The sequence below is a fragment of the Anarhichas minor genome, unplaced genomic scaffold (genome assembly GCF_050575085.1).
Source record: "Anarhichas minor isolate MPS153535 unplaced genomic scaffold, ASM5057508v1 ptg000017l, whole genome shotgun sequence".
NCBI classification, from domain to species: Eukaryota; Metazoa; Chordata; class Actinopteri; order Perciformes; family Anarhichadidae; genus Anarhichas; species Anarhichas minor.
In genome coordinates, this window is record NW_027466463.1 from 1498464 (window position 1) to 1518796 (window position 20333).

At 41.9% G+C, this 20333-nt stretch overlaps 1 protein-coding gene across 1 annotated transcript in view; it reads right to left on the reverse strand.

The window, feature by feature from the left end:
- The window catches only part of ryr2a (ryanodine receptor 2a (cardiac)), a 187745-nt gene that overhangs the window by 62176 nt on the left and 105236 nt on the right, over positions 1-20333 (reverse strand). Inside the window, exons 48-73 of the mRNA XM_076092739.1 lie at positions 19342-19477; positions 18990-19176; positions 18605-18716; positions 18407-18527; positions 18050-18219; positions 17021-17241; positions 15710-15800; positions 15299-15439; positions 14335-14498; positions 14051-14129; positions 13821-13910; positions 12417-12554; positions 12216-12293; positions 11989-12064; positions 8774-8897; positions 7934-8049; positions 7472-7536; positions 7187-7308; positions 6872-6921; positions 5296-5356; positions 4024-4262; positions 3724-3805; positions 3044-3174; positions 2195-2322; positions 842-1034; positions 220-302 (exon numbers count right to left, since the gene is read on the reverse strand). Coding sequence (XP_075948854.1) covers positions 220-302; positions 842-1034; positions 2195-2322; positions 3044-3174; positions 3724-3805; positions 4024-4262; positions 5296-5356; positions 6872-6921; positions 7187-7308; positions 7472-7536; positions 7934-8049; positions 8774-8897; positions 11989-12064; positions 12216-12293; positions 12417-12554; positions 13821-13910; positions 14051-14129; positions 14335-14498; positions 15299-15439; positions 15710-15800; positions 17021-17241; positions 18050-18219; positions 18407-18527; positions 18605-18716; positions 18990-19176; positions 19342-19477 — 3198 coding nt within the window. The remainder of the gene's footprint in view (positions 1-219; positions 303-841; positions 1035-2194; positions 2323-3043; positions 3175-3723; positions 3806-4023; positions 4263-5295; positions 5357-6871; positions 6922-7186; positions 7309-7471; positions 7537-7933; positions 8050-8773; positions 8898-11988; positions 12065-12215; positions 12294-12416; positions 12555-13820; positions 13911-14050; positions 14130-14334; positions 14499-15298; positions 15440-15709; positions 15801-17020; positions 17242-18049; positions 18220-18406; positions 18528-18604; positions 18717-18989; positions 19177-19341; positions 19478-20333) is intronic.

Sequence of the window (20333 nt, forward strand, 5' to 3'; positions counted from 1 at the left end):
CCGCACTAGACTTACAAACTTACAGTCAAAGTATTCAACCCGTTGCTTGCACACGTCTAATAGCTTAGGGCCGTGTTACATGTCTATTTTTTTTATTTTAATTTTGGAGGGACAGTCAACAGTCAAACTGTAAGTGCTATATGTGTGTGCTGAATGTCCACCAATATTCGAATGAACTACAGCACAATCTATATTACATGATGAAATGACGAGACTTACTTTTTTGAGTTTCTCCATCAAAGGCAGGAAGTGGGTCTTGAGCAGCTGGGTTTTGGCCTTGCTGATGATTGGCTGAGAGAAGACTAAAGCAGGGACAGAGATGGGGTTTAACGATTGAGCATCGGACAAAGATTTTGCCTTTAGCTTCGTTGTTTAGTTGGCGTTCATTGTGTTTAGTTCGATTCAGTGCCAGTGTGTGTCTGTGTGTGTGCGTATGTTGAGGTGACTGTCGGATTCCAAACTTTTTAGAACCTTGTAAACCCACCTTGAATTGTATTTAAAACAAGACAAACAAACATAGTGAAACAAAACCGTGAATTTAAAATTGCATATTACTAGAATAGAGAACCCTTACTGTTGGGCTTTTCACATTGCACACTCTCTGAGCCCAGGGCTAAGGATAGCCTGAGCACAGTGGGACAAGGTCTATACATAACATTGTAATTCATGAAGTCATCGTTATTTGTGAAGCACATTTCATGGTAAACATATGTGGAGGGACATAAGTGAGAGTGAAAGAGAGAGATAGAGAGAGATACTGTGGAGCAGTCACAGAGACGCAACTTTAAAGACACACACACACACACACACACATACATGCAGAGTGTGTTGCCATGTTCACCAGCTAGTCTTTTCATCCAGGCCCCTTCATCTATTCCCAGGTTGTTGTAGATGATCTTGAGAATGTTTCCCAGCAGAGTGTTCATGTGCTCAGAAGTCACAGAGGTGCAGCAGCTGTCGGCCTTGTCCTGGTTGCTCTCTGGTCCATGTTCCCACCAGTGAGACATGTAGCTGCACAGCATCGGCAACACCACCTACAGTGAAAGGAAACATACATACTTCAGGTTTACCTATCAAGAGATCACCCACTTCCCCATCCTGACATAATGCTTTGTTAAAAATGTATAAACAGTCAAAATATTAAAATTATAATACAATATAAGCAATAAAATAGGCAATAAGATAGAATAAACTATATAAAAGTAACGTAAGTAATGACATTAAAGGAAAAACTAATTATATTTTCAAGGAATATATAGGGTTACATGCATATAAACATGTAATACCAGTGTTTTAAAACGACTGTGCAAACAGTAAACGTTGTTTATTGTGTGAATGAGGGTAATGTAGATGTAGTGGTATTGTAACCGTTTATTCCTGCTGTAGAATTGGGCATTTTAACACGGGAGTCTACAGGGATTGACTCGCTCTTAGAGCCAGCCTCAAGTGGCCATTTGAGGAAATTCAGAAGGTGGTGCTACAGCACCCCCACCTCAAGTTGCCCCGCCCCCACTGACAAGTGGCTGACGCGTGCTATATTTTCACATTTTGTTTTTATTTTATTTCCTTACCAAGACAGACCACAGCAGTGCCGTAAACGGAACTATTCAGGTGGAGACGGGAGAAGGTCGTGCACATCCCGTGCCAGTAATGTTTCCAGTCAGGATTCTTTCTATTGCTCCTCTGTAAAAGTTGACAAGAACTTCGAAGAGGAATTTTGCCTTCTTAGGCTTCCTTAACCGGGGCAGGTGTGATATGACCATAACAGGTTATCTGTGATGCTGACTCCCTAGGAACAATGAACCAGCACTGATACAGTGAGCAGTACTAGGGTTCAATCAACAGAGGCTTAACATCTCGAATTTCCAATAAGCAATCTCTGGCTGTGTCGCTGGAGTACTGAGTGTGCACTAACTACCACTCCATAAGGTCAAGCTGTAGATACAGAGAGTACATATGAATATTCTCATATTGAGTTTCATTAATCTGCGTTTAACCCATTAAACTAGTAGCAGTGGGCAGCCAGCATTGCTGAAGAATTATCTTGGGTAAAGTGTCAATGGAAAGAGAATTTCTAATAACTCGCATGGATGATTTTGATAATGAGAAGAAATCAGAGCACCCTGAGGAAAAATAAATCCAGATGGATATGGGTACCAAAGACCCAATAATGTTATTTAGTAATATATCCCACCTCCATGACATGGGGCATCTGAGTGTATGTCATGCCAGACTCTGCCAACTCCATGATCTCCTCCAGACACTTCTCTAAGTTTGGGATCAGAGGACAAACCTCCCCCACCTGCCCTGGAAGACCTAGAGCTGATAGGTAGAAAGATAATGCACTTAACATTACATTACAGCAGACACTTTTATCCAAAGCGACTTACAATTCAGATTCTATCACATTTCTACACTGTAGGCACAGCTACGGGAGCAATTTTGGGGTTAAGTGTCTTGCTCAAGGACACATCGACACGCGACTAGCAGAGCCGGAGCCAGGGATCGAACCCCCGACCCTCTGATTGAAGGACGGCCCTGCTATCCACTTAGCCACAGTCGCCCCCACTTAAAAGATGAATATAAACATGAATATATAGGTCAACCATCATTATTATTACACATAAATGCTGTTCCGTGTTTTTTTATTTTGCCTCGGTAAGAAAAATCGAGTTAGCCCGCCTGCTAACGTTAGCACGGACTTCCATTTCAACACCTTCTGAGTCATTGGTAGCTGTACAGTCAGTGCTGTGTTCAGACTCCGTTAGAAAGGAGGACAGTTATCCGTCTGTCTGGGATGGCCGATGACCAGACTGTCAAAGCTAACAGCAACAGATCTGTAACCTCAGCACCTACAGTAACCCTACAGAGTCACACGGTAACATACAATGTGCTCGGTTGCATTGAGAGTGAATGTAATTCTCAGAAAATACAATTACCTCAGGACTTATATGTCTTGGTGGGATTCAACCCCTTCATATTTGTAAAAATGTAAATCCACGGAGCAGATGAACATTGAAATAAAAAGCACATTCATTAGAACCTGCTCTGTCTTGAGCTCCTTTGGTGTTGTAGATGGAGAAGCTGTTGAACTTGTTGATGTGAGGCTCAAGGAAGGCAACAGGAAAGGCTGCTGAGAAGGCAGCTAAACACTTTCCTAATGCTGGACGCTGTCTGAAGAGGAGAGGATCAAAAGATGATTATTACATTATTTTCATTAGTATCATTATCGCTATATTACATTTTTTGATAAATCGTAAATCATTGATTATTTAATGTCAACAATAAGCAATTTTGTCTAAAAGCTCATAGATCTCAAACTTAGTGTTAAATGTGTTGTTGGCCTTTGATCAGCTCTCAGAAATACCATCAATAAATATATATATATAATACACAAAATATATAAAAAATATATATAAATAAACATACAGAAATAAATGAAAAAATGACTTGAAATGTATACAATTGTCATTTTGTTATTTGTCTATATATTTCCAAGTTATATATTATAAATATATTTTGTATTTTCTTATTATTTTACAGATTTCTTATTTTTTATGGCTCATGTAGAAAGAAAGAAAACTCGGAGTAAACTGTGCTGATTGAAAGTTGTATTCGACATTCTCTGTAAATTCAAATGCTCCTCACAGTACATGTAAACCTACATACACTGTAGCAGGTTTCTGTATCATAAATACATATGTACTGTGGGCTATACTGTACCTCTCTACATAGATGCTTTTGTTGGTTCCCAGAAAGAAGAGGCTGTTGAGGATTCTGTAGCAGGAAACCTGGACATCATCCACTGGAAGAGGAAAGAATGTTTGCATCTTACATTTTGATGGAGTGTATTCACATTGTTGTCCTGTAAATGATCAGTGAAACAGTATTCTATTTCATGAAGGACATCTGGCATTATGATTCAGATACAATCTTTTACCTAATTTGGAATGCATTTTTTTTTCCTCCTTGGTGAAAACATTTGAATGCCTGAATCAAACAGTACCACAAGTCAGTACGCACATATGAGGTCTTCTCTGAACAAGTTCTGTCCGATGTGTTCAAACAGGGAGGAGAGGATGGGCAGCAGGGCGAAGGTGGTGTAGTTGATGATCTGGGTGACCCCTCGCGGCTGCTCTCTGCTGTGGGTGAACTGGCCAAGCTTCAGGTTCTCCTGCGTCTTCTCCAGATCTTCTGCTGCACTGTCGAAGAACAACCGCAGTGCTGCCTTCACTGACTCCAGACCAGTCTTCATCACCGTCCTGACATATGGGGAGAGATACATTTCACTTTATTATCTTGAGAAGAACCAGCTGAATTTGTGATACACAGTGCAGAAAACACATACATTCTACTAATGTAGAAAACAATGTGAACTTCCTTTAAATTAAAATGAATCTCTGATTTGTAGAATTTCTTATAGTAAGTTTTAAGGCAGTGATTACTTTGCTTTTAGGTTTTCAAATACAATCATATATCCTTGAAGTGGAATGTTTGGACTCTATTTGTTTCAGTCTCATTGCCAGCATGCAGAAACTAAAGAGACATCAATGTGAAGGAATGATTTATATGTGGTTGAATAGAAGGAATACTTGGAGTCAAGTCCCTCAGCATAGTGATCGGTGGTTTGTCTACTTCTAGAATGAGAATGATTATCTACTTCTGGGTTCAATGTACAGTTAAAGTAACAGAAGCGCACTGAATAATGACATACTTCCTGGGTTTGTCTTTAATTAGCAGACATCACATGAAATATCAGCGGCTCAGGAAGGAGCGCAGCCATCCAGTAATCAGAGGCTTCCTGATAGCCAATGAGTCTGAACTGTTAATGAATATGTGCAGGTTCAGTTGCTGTTTGTTATTCCAGTTGAGTTGGAATGTATGCATGGGCATGTTTAACTTCATGTAAATGAGGGCGAAATTCGGCTGGTGGTCACACAATGTTCCTCTTTTCTGTGTCGCTGGCCTCCAGGATACAAAGAACAACAAAGCGCTGAGGTAAACTGTGGGCCAAAAAGCAGGTTTGCTTATTCACACCGTGTTTGCCAATGAGAAAGCTACTCATAAATGCCGGGAGTGTTGACACGTCCACTGTGACAAGTGAGAAGGCGAGGAGGCTTTGTTAACCGATTTGTTCACTTCCAGAAGGTCTTCTTCTTCAGAGCATCGTCAGTATTCATCTTTAACTCCATGGGACAACATGCATAGTATGTGTCCTTCAACTACATCTTCCCTGGTGGAAAGACAAAAGGACAGACACATACACACACACAAGCTCAATCCATGTCTCCTTACCTGGCATCCAGGCTTTGTCCCAATATCTGCAGACAGTTGACTATGGATGTGGCATTGTTACCTGAAAAGTAGACAGAATCATATAATAAACAGAAAACCCCAGGTGCATGCTGGGTGGGGTTTGACGTTCCTTTCATTCAGGTATGGGAAGTCAAGCACACGAATACAACAAAACAACCGCCTTGTTCAAACCAATAGTACTTTACTTTAGTAAATAACACAGCAGAGCATCATATTCAAAGAGAAAACATGTTCCTTTCAAACTAAAAGCTTCAGAAGTCTAATAGCCTAATCAACACCAATAATCAACATCTTTCATTTGTCCAAATGTGTCTGTCTGTTATCAGTTGTATCAGGTGTTATTCTGCAAAGATGGAACATCTTTTTGACTTTGAATAGAATGACATCAGCATTTGGATATTGTGCAAGAAGTGGCAATACACACCACACCACACAGAGCTGCTGAGCAGAGGACGCGTACACACACAACTATAATACCATGCATGCATGCACACAACAACCCTGCTCACACTATTTGCTGGCGCTCTGGAGCTTTCTCGTGTCTGTCCTCTAACTGTGTCTCAGTCCCACACAAACATGTTACTGCCATTCAGGATCACAGCGTTTTATCTACAATAAGAGATGCATACCTCTATAGGATAACTGATTCTACCATGTGTCTCACACAGAAGATGTTTCAGTGAACAGTAAGTTTAAATCTCCACTCAGTCCTCAGTACTTCAGAAACTAAGCAATCTGCCAACAAAGGCGGGGCAGAAGAAGACTGCTAGCAGGTAAACATGGATGGAAACAATGCAAATTTCAAACTTGTAAGAAAGTTCGTCCTTGAAAATGTTACATTAGGAAAGAAATGCATCCAACTAGCTACTTGCTAGTCCTCAAAGATGCACGCAATGTAAACAGTAACGTTAGATTGCAATAGAAATGACTTACAACAGGAACTATTGCATGTCATTCACTGGTCGTACATACTTACTATAAGTAATGCACTATAATTCATTTAAATATCCCACATTATCAATTTGTTTGTAATAGTGTGCCTGGACAGGTGATGTAGTTTAAAGAGCAATAGGAAGGTGGAGATGGATGGGTGAGTCTAAAATGAGGGAATGCCCATTGTTTCCACGTCCCATCGTCCGAAAAATGTCCCACTGGTTTGAAAGCCTGTTATCTGGAAACAAACGACCATTTGTCCCGCGGGCCCACTGCTCCGAAAATACACACCTTCCATGCAAGACACAGAAGCTCACGGCTAATTATAATGCAGAATGATGTCATCGGACCTCCCAGATTTCTTTTTACTGGCAAAGGCATAACCCGCCCTACTCTGCCTCGGATCACTCTTTGCCTTTGTTGGGTGGGTTGGTTAGGTTTAGGCATGAGGAGGGAGATTAGTAAGGTCAAGTATCAGGGCAGATCAACCAAAGGCAGAGTAGGGGCGGGTGTGACATAAGCATTACTCCTGGGTCACCGCTGTATGAAACCATTCATACTGCACTCAGAACAACAGCAGAGAAGGGGCAGAAGAGGAAGCATTAGGCATGAACGTCCTTACCAAATAAGGATATCCTATGTCTGACAAGAACTCCCAGTTTGCAGAAAAGACTGGAAAAGTTTCAATGGAAGTAGAGAGGAGGAGGTAGAGAGGGAAACGGAGAAAAAAGATAATAGAAAGGTGTGAGACAATGAACCCAGAGAGAGAGACAGAGGGAGAGCAGGGGAGATATAATGGCCCACAGCCTTTATACACATGTAGAAGATTTAAAATAGTAGTCTCCAACAATAAAACATGGGAGTGAGTGCTATAACCTGCAATACTGGCATCACTAACTTTCTATCTCTCCATTGCCACGTCATTGATCACACTCACCTGGTCACCATCTCCTTCTCCTTGTTGGAGGCGTGGCCTCCGCTGCTGATTGGATGAATGGCTGTGGACAGGAAGTACAGCCGGTGGTTTTTAAAGTACTGATCCACCAATGGCAAGACGACCTGAGGGATAAATGGCATAAATACACAGAGGAATTACTGTCGGGCTGTGTTCGAAATCACATTCTACACAACATATACAACAATAACAACAACAAATTTCTGCTTTTCTCAACAAAGAAACTCCAAGTTCAAAGTAAACCAAAATAACATGATGAGTTCTGACCTTTCCAAAGAACTTAATCTGTTGTTCATGAGGAATCTTCTCCCCCTTCGGTCTTGTTCCCAGATCTAAATGATGAGTAGAACACAATCAAAGACAGTACAGTCTGAATAGATATACATAGATATACATGGTGACATTCATCAGACACATTGCCTCAGGTGTTTAAACTAGGAGCAAGATTTTTATCTCATTCCAAAAAATATTTATGCAGTTGAATTTGTGGTGCAAAGAGTCCATTGAAGAGACAGTGTGACAGCCAATAACCCCCTTTATTGAACAACTTCCAAAATCCACTGTGTTCTTCAGCAGCCACTATGTGCTTTCTTTTATCATTTTGCTACTACGGATCTCTACGAATCTAGACCAGAGTTCAGTTACATAAACTACAGTACTTGGCATGATCTTTGCATTACATTGATATAAAAACTCGTCATTTGTTTTTGAGTAACAGAAAAGTCTCACCAAACTCCATCATGTGTTGGTGTGCCTGGTCTACGTATGTGATGAGCTGCTGGAGGAAGGTGTAGGCAAATCGTTTCTCGATAGCTGGAGTGTCCAGCTCCTGCGTGTTCACACCTCTGGAAACAACACGCACGCACGCACGCGCGCGCACACACACGCACGCACGCGCACACACACACACACACACACACACACACACACACACACACACACACACACACTCTTAAAGGAATGATCTGCCATCTTGGGAAATACACAGATTTTTCATATGAGAGGATACACGCATACTGGAAGTAGGGGGATACTGCTAGCTTAGCTCTGTCAAAGGTGAAAACAAACCTTCCAACAAATGTAAAGCTGTCTTTTGCCCATTTTCAACCTCATCCTTATTCATCAGAGTTAGGGATATACTGTAGTGTGAAAAACGGCTCCAGTTCTTGCCGATGTTTTCTATGTCTCTAGGGCGAGGCCTGACACATATAGCCTATTGGATGCACCGGTATGCCTAAGCTTAGCCTAATAACATTAAGGATTTAAGATTGTTTATAAAAACAAAAGGAATCTGAGGAATGCAAGGATAGACACTATATTACACACCTGGTTGATTCATCAACCATTTATTTTAATTTTGCTTAAAAGGTGCAAGATACGAGATTGGGAGCATTTAGAATGACTGTCAAAGGCTCTCACCGAGCCTGCGGCTCGTAGCTAACAGTGCTAACAGCGCTAACAATACCCACTGTTACGCACACACTGTAGTATGTCATCAGGCTAATCTCAAACCTCATACTGATATTCAACCGCTCAACCTGTGTTCAAAGTGTAAAGCCTGCTTCCTACCTGGACACAGTGTAACCGTTGATCTGGAGGAACTTGAGGATGTCTTGTGCTTTTTCTCTGTCTTTGGATTTCTCTTTGGCAGTCAGTGTATCGTAGGGAACCAGCAGAGGATGGTTTCCTCCACCTGGAGACAACAGCAACACGGCAGGATGGAAAACAAAGACACCATGCTGACACAAAGGGGAACCTTGTGTGTCTGAGCATCCTTTCAGCAGTTAGTAAAGCTAAAGGAACCTCAACCTGCAATCAGCTTAGAGGACATTAGTGTCCATTGCTTCCTTGATTACTTAATTGTCTTTATATACTAGCAGTGTTTCCCCCTAGGTTTACAGCTTTGGGGGGGGGGGGGGGGACACCGACACAAACACTTCAAGGAATCATGGTGTTCATGTGTTTCTTTCGATGACAGCAGTCAATATAACGGAACAATTATTTGAACTGTACATTGAACTAAACATCGGTACATTTATTTTTATAATTATCCACACAGTGTGCAGCTTTTGTCACTTCAGTGTATCTTTCTGGGCTTCTGGAAGAACATTTCCAGAGCCTCTTGATATTTATTTACTTACCAAGATCAGTCTTGTACAGCCAGGGGGAGTATTCCCCTCTGACAGCCAAGCTGGGTCAAAACCTGTCATCGGTGGTGACTGGACTTTAGCTGCTTGTGGGGGGTACTTGGGCTCTTTTCTGTACTAGCAGGAGAGCGAGTGTTGCATCTTCACCACATGGGAGCGTTTAAAAAATGCAGATATTGTTGTCTGCTTTTCAGCTGGTTGACGCAACATATTTTCCGACGCGCGCTCTCTGTCCGCTGGTGGGAGTGTGCTCACCTGTGTGTGTGTGTGTGTGTGTGTGTGTGTGTGTGTGTGTGCGCATCGGGGCGGAACTCCGCCATGCGCGTTACAGAAAGCAGAGGAGAATTGTACACGCGTGGCCATGTAGAGACAGAAATGACATTCCGTCTGTAAATAAGATAAATAACATAAGACTGTTTAGTTTGTTTAATTAAAGAACACGGTGTAGACCTGTTCTATAGGAAAGGAACCTTGAATGACTTCTGTTGTGATCTGGCGCTATATAGAAAACAAAATTAAACAAAATTAACTCGACCTTCAAGGGGGGGCGGGGCGCCCCCCTAATATAATGATAGGGGAAACACTGACTAGTTCAAATGCACAGTTTTAAAGAATTATTTTGTTGTGGTTTTCAGAAGAAACGAGAGTCACGGCCACGTGGTTGTAATGCTCAGTCAACCAGTCACGTTGTAGTTTGCATACAAGTCTGTTTGAGGGAAACATAATTGAGAGAGCAGTTTATTTTCTCCAAGATAAGGTTTACAGTTAACGTTACTTGGTTAGGTTTAGTAAAACGCAATGGTTTGGCTTAAAAGGAGTACATTTCCTATTTAAATTACAGAGCATACCAATTCCTGTCAAGGCCAAAAAACGTCTTTCGTGAGGTCCACAGTGACCTTGAACTGAGAACCGTTGACCATCAAATCCTTTCAGGGCCCCGTTCCTCGTACGTGGTTCAGCTAAGTCGATCAAATGTCCTATTAGCAGCCTAAATTAAGGAGATGATTGACATCAGGCTATCTGGGTTTCTCCAAGGCTGATCCTCTCAAACAGTCTCGTTAATTGGAACCAGACGATCAGGATCAGGATAATTGCGCGTGCCCGTCCTACGTCAAAAGGGGGAAGAGTCGATCACCGAAACCATGATTTTCTAACAGTACAATGTTAAATAAAGTCAAAGAAAGAGCCTCTTTTTACTCCGCTGACGAGCAGGAGATGATCATGAACGCATATGAGGAATTAAAACAAGCCCAAAGAGTATCTAACTGATACTCATTAATATGAGGATATATGTACTGTATGCCCTCATGTATCATGTACTATATATGTGTATATACATGTATGTGTAGATTACCATATAGAACTAGCAGTTTGAATATGTGTGTGTGTGTGTGGGCGGATCAGTGTGTGTTATTCATAATCAGACATTCAATCAATTGAAGCAGTGAAGATAAATAGTGTGTGATTCTCTCTATTCTTATCATGAGTCCACCTTCATCATGTTCTACAGTAATGATATGCTGGTGTACTAATAACACTGTCATATCATTATGAGTGCTTTAACCCTCATGTATGCAACGCAGCCATCAAGAGGACATGGGAGCAAGTAAACACTAACACACACACATTACTCAGAATGCTGAGTCAATACAATATGTGCCATGGTGATGTAATGAACACATCCATAAGTTTATTAAGCGCCAAATAAACTTTACCAACAGCACGGCATGCATGTTCTCCGCATCGCCGACACTGAACAACAATGTACCACTCGCAGAACAGCTCAAGGCTGCATCCAGTGTGTGAGACATCAATGCTCGGCTGCAGCGTGTGGTGTTCAATGTATGCTCCAGAAGGTCTGTAAATAAATGATTCCTTGTGGGCAGAATGGATAGCGCTCGTATAGGAAGTCATCATGATGTGATAACGGATCTTGGCAATGTGGAAGAACTCTCTCCCTATAAAACGCTAATCTAACTAATATCCTCCTTCATCAGTGGATCTCTGAGGAAGGGAGCTGTACATTAATGCAATAGAGGCTTCTTAGTTTGCTCAGCTGCTTTAATGGATCACCGTGTGTCTCACTTTACATGCATTTCCGGAACTCCCGTATAACCCCCGGTATATGCGCAAGCGCATTAGACTACCGTATATGACAGGAGCTGCCATGTTTTCCGGGGGAGTGGCAGCTTATCCAGCTACCTTCAGTTAGCCTGCGCTGGAGCAGGTTCAAGCTTATGGATGTGTTGCCATGGTGATTTTGCCAAACTTGCTTCGTGGAACCGAAAAGCCTGATCTACGTCATCTTATCCTGAAAAGTATCCGGCTAACTAAGTTAGCCACGTACGAGGAACGGGGCCCTGGCGTTCTTACGATATTGTGTTGGGGGACGGATGAACGGACAACCCGAAAACATAAAGCTGTCGCCGGCGAGGAGGAATAAAAAAGTAACTCTTACACTGGTAAAAATCTGTCTATTATGAACATAATGAACACATATGGATCAGGCTTTCAGCATGAGTTGTGTTCATGGCTTTGTTTCATCAAATAACGGAAACAAAATACAGTTGGTGGTGATTGCTGAAAAGGAAAAGGTTTTGGGAAACGCAGTGAGTGTATGTGTTGTGTTATATCCACCTTTGGCTTCCAGCTCCATTTTCGTTTTCCTGGCCCAGATATTATGATAATTCTCTGCAAGCAGCTCTGCCATCGACTGGAGAAACACAATGTTAAATATATGTGACTCCGACTGTTGCATTTCAATTCATCTATCAATCCTCAATATCTTCTAATTCTTCTAATACCTGCTACAACAGCCCATGTCTTTATGCATGTGTATCGTATGGTAACCTTTAGTAACCTACCTGCATGTCTCTGGACAGTGTAACGTTGCTCATATCGATGGGTCTGGGGCTGAAAGCTGGAGCTCCTTCAAAAGACAGCTGTGGAAGACAGGATACATATTGATGTCACTTTCTCATGTGGTTTTCCTTTTTTCTATATGAATGCCCTCTATAACAAAGTTAACAATATAACAAAGTGAATCTGCATGTGTTTGTGTCTACCTGGCTGGCCTGTGATATCCTCCTGGACTTGTTGTGGAGGCCGGCAGGGTCGCCCTCTCTGATCCTGTCGATGCTCCAGCCCCACGACATCATGGTCTTCAGAGACTCTCTGACCGGCCAGCAATACGCCTCCTTATCCTGCAAGATTACAACCAACTTGAGAGAAAACCTGACAGTAAGTCAGAGCCTCCAGAAATATTTCACCTATCAAAATATAGGTGAGTGTAAAGTGTGCAAGATACAGTATTTCCATTATTCCAAAAAGATTTCCAGCGGCATGCGGCTGCTTGCTCTGCAGAAAGACTGCAAGTCTAATAATAAGTCTTTCAAAGTGAGAGAAACTATGAGGGAATGATTTTCAATTATCACCCTTCCTTCAAAGATAGATGTGAAGTTTCGGTGAAGGGTTTGGTTTTGCCTTTTTGCAAAAGATATCAAAACGTGGGGTTTTCTTGTAAACAGAACAAAGTTATGACAAATCACACTGTATATCCTGTAATGCGTATCCTTTAGCTTTAACACATGTTTAATGCATTTCCTTCCTCATCAAACATTTGCAAAGACGATTTTTGCAACCTACACTGTTTGCACCCGTTTTACGGAAGCCCTGAGACGCAAGTGAGAAAAAAAAAATGTATCTGTCAAAACAGGCAAAAAAAAAACGTTTTGGCAGGTGAAAGTGTTTTTGGAATACTCACTTGGGAAAACGCTTTTGGTCCTATTTAGAACATGTGGTAATGGTGCACTTCAGCCTCTTGTGGGCAAAATGAGTATTACAACAACAAACACTTAAAAAAAATGACCTGTTTTTACCTGTTTACTGTTTTAGATCAAACTAAATGTTTCACCAGAATTATTATTTTTTTCTTTCACTTGCCTCTCAGGGCTTCCGTAATGTCTGCTTGCTTGCGGTCTTCTTCTTTCCTTTCTTTGCCAGCCCATTGTTACATATCTTGGCACGTTACCGCCACCTTTCGACCAGTGGAATAGTGTGAAGACATTGGAAGGAATGTGTAAAGCATCACCCGCCTCCTTCTGCACGTGACCCACTCAGAAAAACTTCTCCATAGACCTACTGTGGTTTAAGTGAAACTACAGCCATGGTAGAAAACTGCAACAGGGGTCTAAATCTGACTCGCCTAGTTGACCATAAACCTGAGTATCCAGACTCATGCCAGACTAGTGATAAAAGATACACCAGAAGCAGCATTCCGTAAGCTGACATAGAACCCATCCAAATCCTGCAGCAGTATGTTGGCAAGATCTGGCTCACATTTAGTGACACTGTGCTGTGACACAGCTGAATGCACCAACACTCAGATTGCCTGGTTAAGTTCAAAATCTAAATATGACATTTTTGCAAAACAATGAGATCATAAAGGCAGACATCTGCATGCATATTACCTTCTCAGAGAGGCCTTTGTATGGTTTCAGTAAAGGGTGGCTCTTGGAGATTTCACATATCTGTTCCCCATATGACCAACCATTGGAAAACTATAAAACATAGAGGTGAGATGTTTGAGATTTTGATTCAATATTCTTGCAGTTTTTTGCATCTTAAAAAAAATCAGTAACAGGACTACCACAATTTCATGTATGACATGAGAACATTACGTGACCTGTCGCCTGCTTACCTTTTCTATACACCACTTCTCATGGTTGTGCTCTGCATATCTGGTTAGGAAATAGTCTAGTTTCTCTGGGACGGTCACACTGAAAAAAACAAAAACACATTCAATATGTGGGGGGTCACCTGCTGTCAAAGCAGAGACGACAATCCTCAGAATGTATTTTTATAAAAATGTTTGATTAGTTTTCTACTGCATCTTTGCAACTTTATAAAAATCTGAAAGTGGAAAAATAAAATAACTGTAGCTATAAAACTCTTTAGCAAAGAGGAAATGAATGCGTTGTATACGTGGTAGTGTCTGCAGGCTGGGGAGTGAAGTTTCCTTCTGAGTCCATGGACGACTGTTTCTCCATCATGGCCATGTAGTTGGACTCCATGTAGTCTGGAGGCAGAGCTCCAGCCACAGCACTGAGACATGGTAACGCCAGCTTGAACAGCTCCTGGTCATACCGCTACACCATGAAAACACAGACAGTTTGCCGCATTATCCATCATTGGACTGCCGTGTTACACTGCCCTGGTCTTTTGTAGGGGTCACCTACATAACCACAGGCAGCACAACAGGCTGTAGACTTTTATAGAGTTCATAATTATAACAAAAAGCCTTACAAACTGGAGCTATGGGGTTTTGAAGGCGTGACCATTAACACGGTAGGGGAGGTCCAACAAAGAGATGCTACAGTATTGGTTACATTATGGGAAAAGTAGGATTCAGCGTTTTTTGGAGCTCGACCTATACTGAGGACTTGAAGTCATGATATCTCAGCCTCTACTGCTTGAATTACCCTACTTATTTTCTCCGCCAGGAGATTATGTATTTGGTTGTGCGTGTGTGTGTGTGTGTGTGCGCGCGCATCTCTTTGCCCGTCTGTCCTCAGCTAATCTCAAATACTACTGGACCCATCAGCCTAATAGTTTTTGTGCTCATTTATGACTGTATGCCCAAATACCTTTCAAGGTTGCAGTGCTTCATACTTTTTGAAAAACATGTTTCACTGACTGTTGTGTGAGTGGAAAAATGCTTCAGATACGCTCGTGGGCCAATTGTGGTTTGTATTCATTCAATACAACTTGGCGGAGACATGCAGTCTATTGAGTGCACTGTTCTACTTCTTTCATAAGTCTGTCCCATGTGAGTGCAACAAAAATCAGAAGTACCCCTTACACCTTAACATTTTTGACATATCGTCCAATTCATTTAATTTTCCATTAATGTTCTTATTTAACAAATAGGCCTAAACTAGAGCCTTACCTTGCGTGACAGAGCGTCAAATATCCCCCAGAACAGTTTCCTGGAGAGGTGAAGCTCTTCATCTGATGTAGCTCCGAAGCTGCCCCAGCCTCCAGCCAGGCAGTAATACTTCCAACAGCGCTCATAGTGATTGGTCAACAGCTGGGTAAAGTCAAGAGGACATTCATCAACCATCTGCTGGCTTTAAGAACAATTTTCAATGAAATAGTGCAGCCGTTGGCACAAGTTCACAGTGCAAGATCGCTTGTCCATGATCATATTTTCAGGACACTGAAATCAGAGATGCTGATGCAAAGGAAGTGCACTTGTAAGGAAAGAATTGTGTTGTTGACAACTGTATGAGCTAAAGTAAAAGCCCTGAAGATTCATTTGAAAAGCACTTTAGAATTGAGGGAGATTCAAGTTGCTCACCTTCAGAGGCATCTTGGTGTGTTCATTCAGCAGAGGGACGTCGAACACCAGCCTCCTCAGCAGATGCTGCATCATTGAAGGCCTCAGCTTACTGCACATTATTAAGATGATGTACATTAGTTGGTTATTTACACTACCACACAGAAACAGTACGATTCAGATCTTTAAACTAAAATAAACTAGAAAAACAAATGACCAACAATGACATTATAATAAAACACAAAAAGCAAGTGCTTCACAAAGATGCATCTACAAAAATGAATAATGAACGAGTTGGGGAATCAAATAAATGAGAATATAGTGATTAGTAGCAATAGTCAGGTTGAAGCCAGAGCTGTTAAGAGTGAAGCAGACCTGAAATGATAAGAGGAGGTGATGATGCTCACATCATAGTTCAAATGACTAAACTCATAATATTACAGTGTGGCTGAAGTTTATTGGTGTGAGTTCTAAAGTAAAGCTTAAAGCTGCTACGAGGAACTTTCATTTAGTGTTGATTCTGGCGGTCCCTGAGGACAGAAGTGGTAGTGTTTCTGATCCCTGAGGACAGAAGTGGTAGTGTTTCTGAGCACCAGAGTCCCTTTAGAAAACCTCATTCTACTACAGTAGGGGACAGTCTGCTCTGCGTAGTTTAGTTTAGTTTATCTATTTTGCACAATTCAAACAATAAAATAAAAATAAACAGACATAACAGAGATAAATGAATATCACAGTGCAGGAAGAGGCAAAACGCCAACTGGGCTTATTTGAAGCCTCCACCTATATAATATTACAATTTTACAAAATGACAGAGAACATAAAATGAATACGCTAAAGATATGCGTAGTCCTGGTTCTGGTTCTCCAGTGCCGCCCTTTCCTCCAGTGGGCCCAGCAACACGGCCTGGACCTCCAGCAGCGTGGCGTTGGTGTTGGCTCCCAGTGGAGCTCTCCTCCTTCCACTGGAGCTCTGACTGCAGGTCGAAGACAGCAGGGAAGTCAGCTCTGAGTCTGTCCGCGTTTGGCTGGTCGCTGCTGGAGGCTGAGCTGGAGGCTGAGCTGAAGGAGTTTCGGGTGAACCTGCATGTTTTAATCTTATAGAGGCATTACATTGAGACTGTTTTATAACCAATGAAAAGTTCCTCGTAGTAGCTTACATGAATGATTATTTGTACCATACTAAGTATTGTTATTAGTTCACAACACTTGTCAGAATCTTACATTGCTCTCCTGACAACCCCTTCCACATGTTTTAACATCAATGATCAATTCTAATGACTCGCACACTTGCGCATCTGTTTTGCATCTCTCTCCCACATAATACCAGTCTTACCCACAAACAGCCAGCAGACACTCCTCTATGGCGTCCCTCTGGGCCTTGGTGAGGCAGCAGCCTTTGGACAGGCGGTAGACCGTGTGGAGGAGGGAGTCGATCAGCGAGGCAAAGGGCTCCGTCCCCGCAAACAGTGGAGCACATTTAGTCAGGAGAGGCAACACAGCCGTACACAGATACCTGTTGAGGGCAAGGGCCATGTCTGTGGCACTGAGGGCAACCTGACACGAACACAGAGCGAAGACGAGAAAAGACAGAGAAAAAAGGACGATTTGAGTGAGCGATCAGGTTTGGTCTGAGGAAAATGTGCATTCGAAGGGCAGTGGGATTAAAGAGGCGTAATGTGTGTTTGTGGCTGAGAAAGACTCTTCCCAAGAGAATACTACCCGAAATGATTGTTATAATAACATTGCAATACATTTGACATTTACTCCAGTGGTGCATTGGAGGGAGTTAAACACTTCATTTTCTGCATTCTGTTGAATTCTTCTGCATCAATTTATGGTGAAAGCCAGAGTATAAGTTATGAAGGCTCTCAGACATTCTGTATTGTAACAAATATTTGATCTGCTGTACATCAACTTCTTCGATTCAAAGTTATGAATTGTCTTTAGTTTTTAAATGTGCACGTGACACCTGTTCACCTGAACAGTACATGAATTCAGTTTAAGTAATTCATAAACCAGTGGACTTTGATAAATCATATGTGTTCATGTTCAGAACCTTCTGCTCATTCAAAATATATGAGATTCATTTGAGAATATTTGTGTTCATGAAAATAAAGTCATTTGTCTGCTGTTTGATGCTGAGCGTTAACACAGAAGCCTGCTGCTGCTGCTGGAAACAATGTGGATGACAGCAGCGGGACTCAACCAACAGAGTCAAATTACAGGCTGTTAAACCAAAACAATGATCATGTATAGACTAAAAAGCTCCACAGAGCTGAGAGGAACTACAGAATTGAATTAGTTCAATTTTAAGGAAATATCAAAGGGCAACAAAGAAAGTTTCACACATACACACACTTACAGTGTCCAGAGAGGCAGCGGCTCTCAGGTCCGGTAAGAAGCCGACTTCCAGCAGGTGCAGCAGGAAGGTTTGGTCTTCTATACCGTAGACCCTGTCCAGGAACAGGACCATGGCTGCTTTATGGTCCGGACAGAATCCAGCCGACATGTCCGGCTCCACCACCAACCCGTCTGTACATGCAGAGGCAAACACATAACACACACACACACAAAACAAACAAGAAGTCAAGATTTAACCATCAACTAAGTCAATTCTTTTATTTGCTCATGTTTATCATTGATCTCATACTGGACCTGTTGAACTTCAGGAATACTGTTATGTATGTAAGATAGGCTGGGTGCTGGAGGGTCTGCTTACCTTTAGCCAGGTTGGGCATGGAGAATGGAATGCTGATAACTCCCACCAGGTCTTCAATAGGAATCAGAGACCTCAGAATTGCTCTGATACGGATCGCTTCACCTTTACCAGCATGGATTAACTGAAACAAAATGGGTTAGGTTAGTGTGGGTATCGATATGAGTCTGTGTGTGTGTGTGTGTGTGTGTGGTCACACACATGCATCTCTGGAGCACAGCGGCCCAGCAGGTCAATGAGAGCAGCATAGAAGGTCATGATGGCGTTCCCCATGTGGATGGTATCATCTTCCTCTTCTTCCAGCATGTCACTGCTACACACACAAAAACATGATGCTACTAAATAGTCCAGACTACTCACATCTTAAACAGGTCAGGTTGCTTTCCCATAATTCATCACTCAAGCAACAAATGAAACACAGGGTTTCCCTCTATTCAGTGAATATAAAAACACAGATCTGGGATGGACAATACCCGTGTTTGTGTTGAAACAGATATATCGGGACATTTGCAAAAACACTGATCTATTGAACTGTAAAAGATTTCTAGTCGTAAACATAAAACAAGAAGTGACGATGTTGTCTTACAGTGTTTTGCTGCTCTCAGACGTTGGAGAGGGACCATCTCTGGAGAGATCCTGAGAGATCCTAATGGCTTCCTCCATCGCCGCCAACAACCCATCGCCACCTTCACCCCGAAGGGCCGGGCCAAAACATTCCGGTCGGCGGATCAGAAGCCTCACCACGACATTGGCATTCTCCTCCACACTTTCACCTGGCCACAGAACAGCAGAGGTGTTCATGACAAACAAACTGCGTGGCGAACACATACTACGGACACATGCATACATTGACAAAGAGGGACAACAGCTTTTGTGTAAGAAGAACAGATTTGACTACCAATGTAGTCGACTGTGAGAAAAGGGACTTGTGAATTCACCATTACAGAAGACAGCAAAGCGCAGGAAGTCGAGGTAGCGCTCCCCCTCCACAGGGTTCCAGCCAATGTCCGGGTATCCATTACGCACCAGCATCACACAACTCTGCAGCCCACAGCCAGCCAGGTACTGCACCACCTGCACGGGCAGACAAAGGGGCAAGTTTAGTAACACTTTCTATGATGACCATGTCTATGATGCATCATAAACATACTTATAATGCTCATTATAACACTGTATAATCATAGTTATAAGCACTCATAAATGTTCTCCATGCTTTATAACAATAAGCATAACACATTATAAAGCATTTTATTTTATAATTTCATAAGGTCAAGCAGCGTTATTTTTTTCCCCAAGAGTGTCCCACCGTACTATGATTGGCTAGCACTACTGTGCTGTGATTGGCAGCTGATCTGGTGATAACGATGTGCCATCCTACACTGTGACAAGAATGTAGACTTTATATATAGATGGACTGGGCTACTTAACTTGATTGCTAAGTCCACCATGCTTTTATGCTACATTGGTTACACATCACCTGGCTATAGCAATGTGCTTTCCTACGCTGTGACAATGGTAAGTGGATGAAGAATGATGACACATTCATTTGGTACATTTTACAAATTTAGCGGCAGACTAGTTAGCTAGCCTGCTTGCTAATTCCATCATTATATTTCCCATAGTTGTAATACATTATACTATATTTAGAACCCATCGCAATTGCTGTTATAATGCATATATATGATATGAATCAATATGATAAGTTACTCTAAGTGGCCATTATTTAAGTATATTATATATAAGTAAAACTATATACCCCTATTGAAAAGAACACACAGAGCACCTAATGGATGTATAGATGGATGGATGGATGGATGTATGTATAAATGGATGGATGGATGGATGGATAGATGGATGTATGAATAGATGGATGGATGGATTGATGTTTTCACTGTGTTGTGGTCTGGTATGCCTGGTGAGGTTCACACAA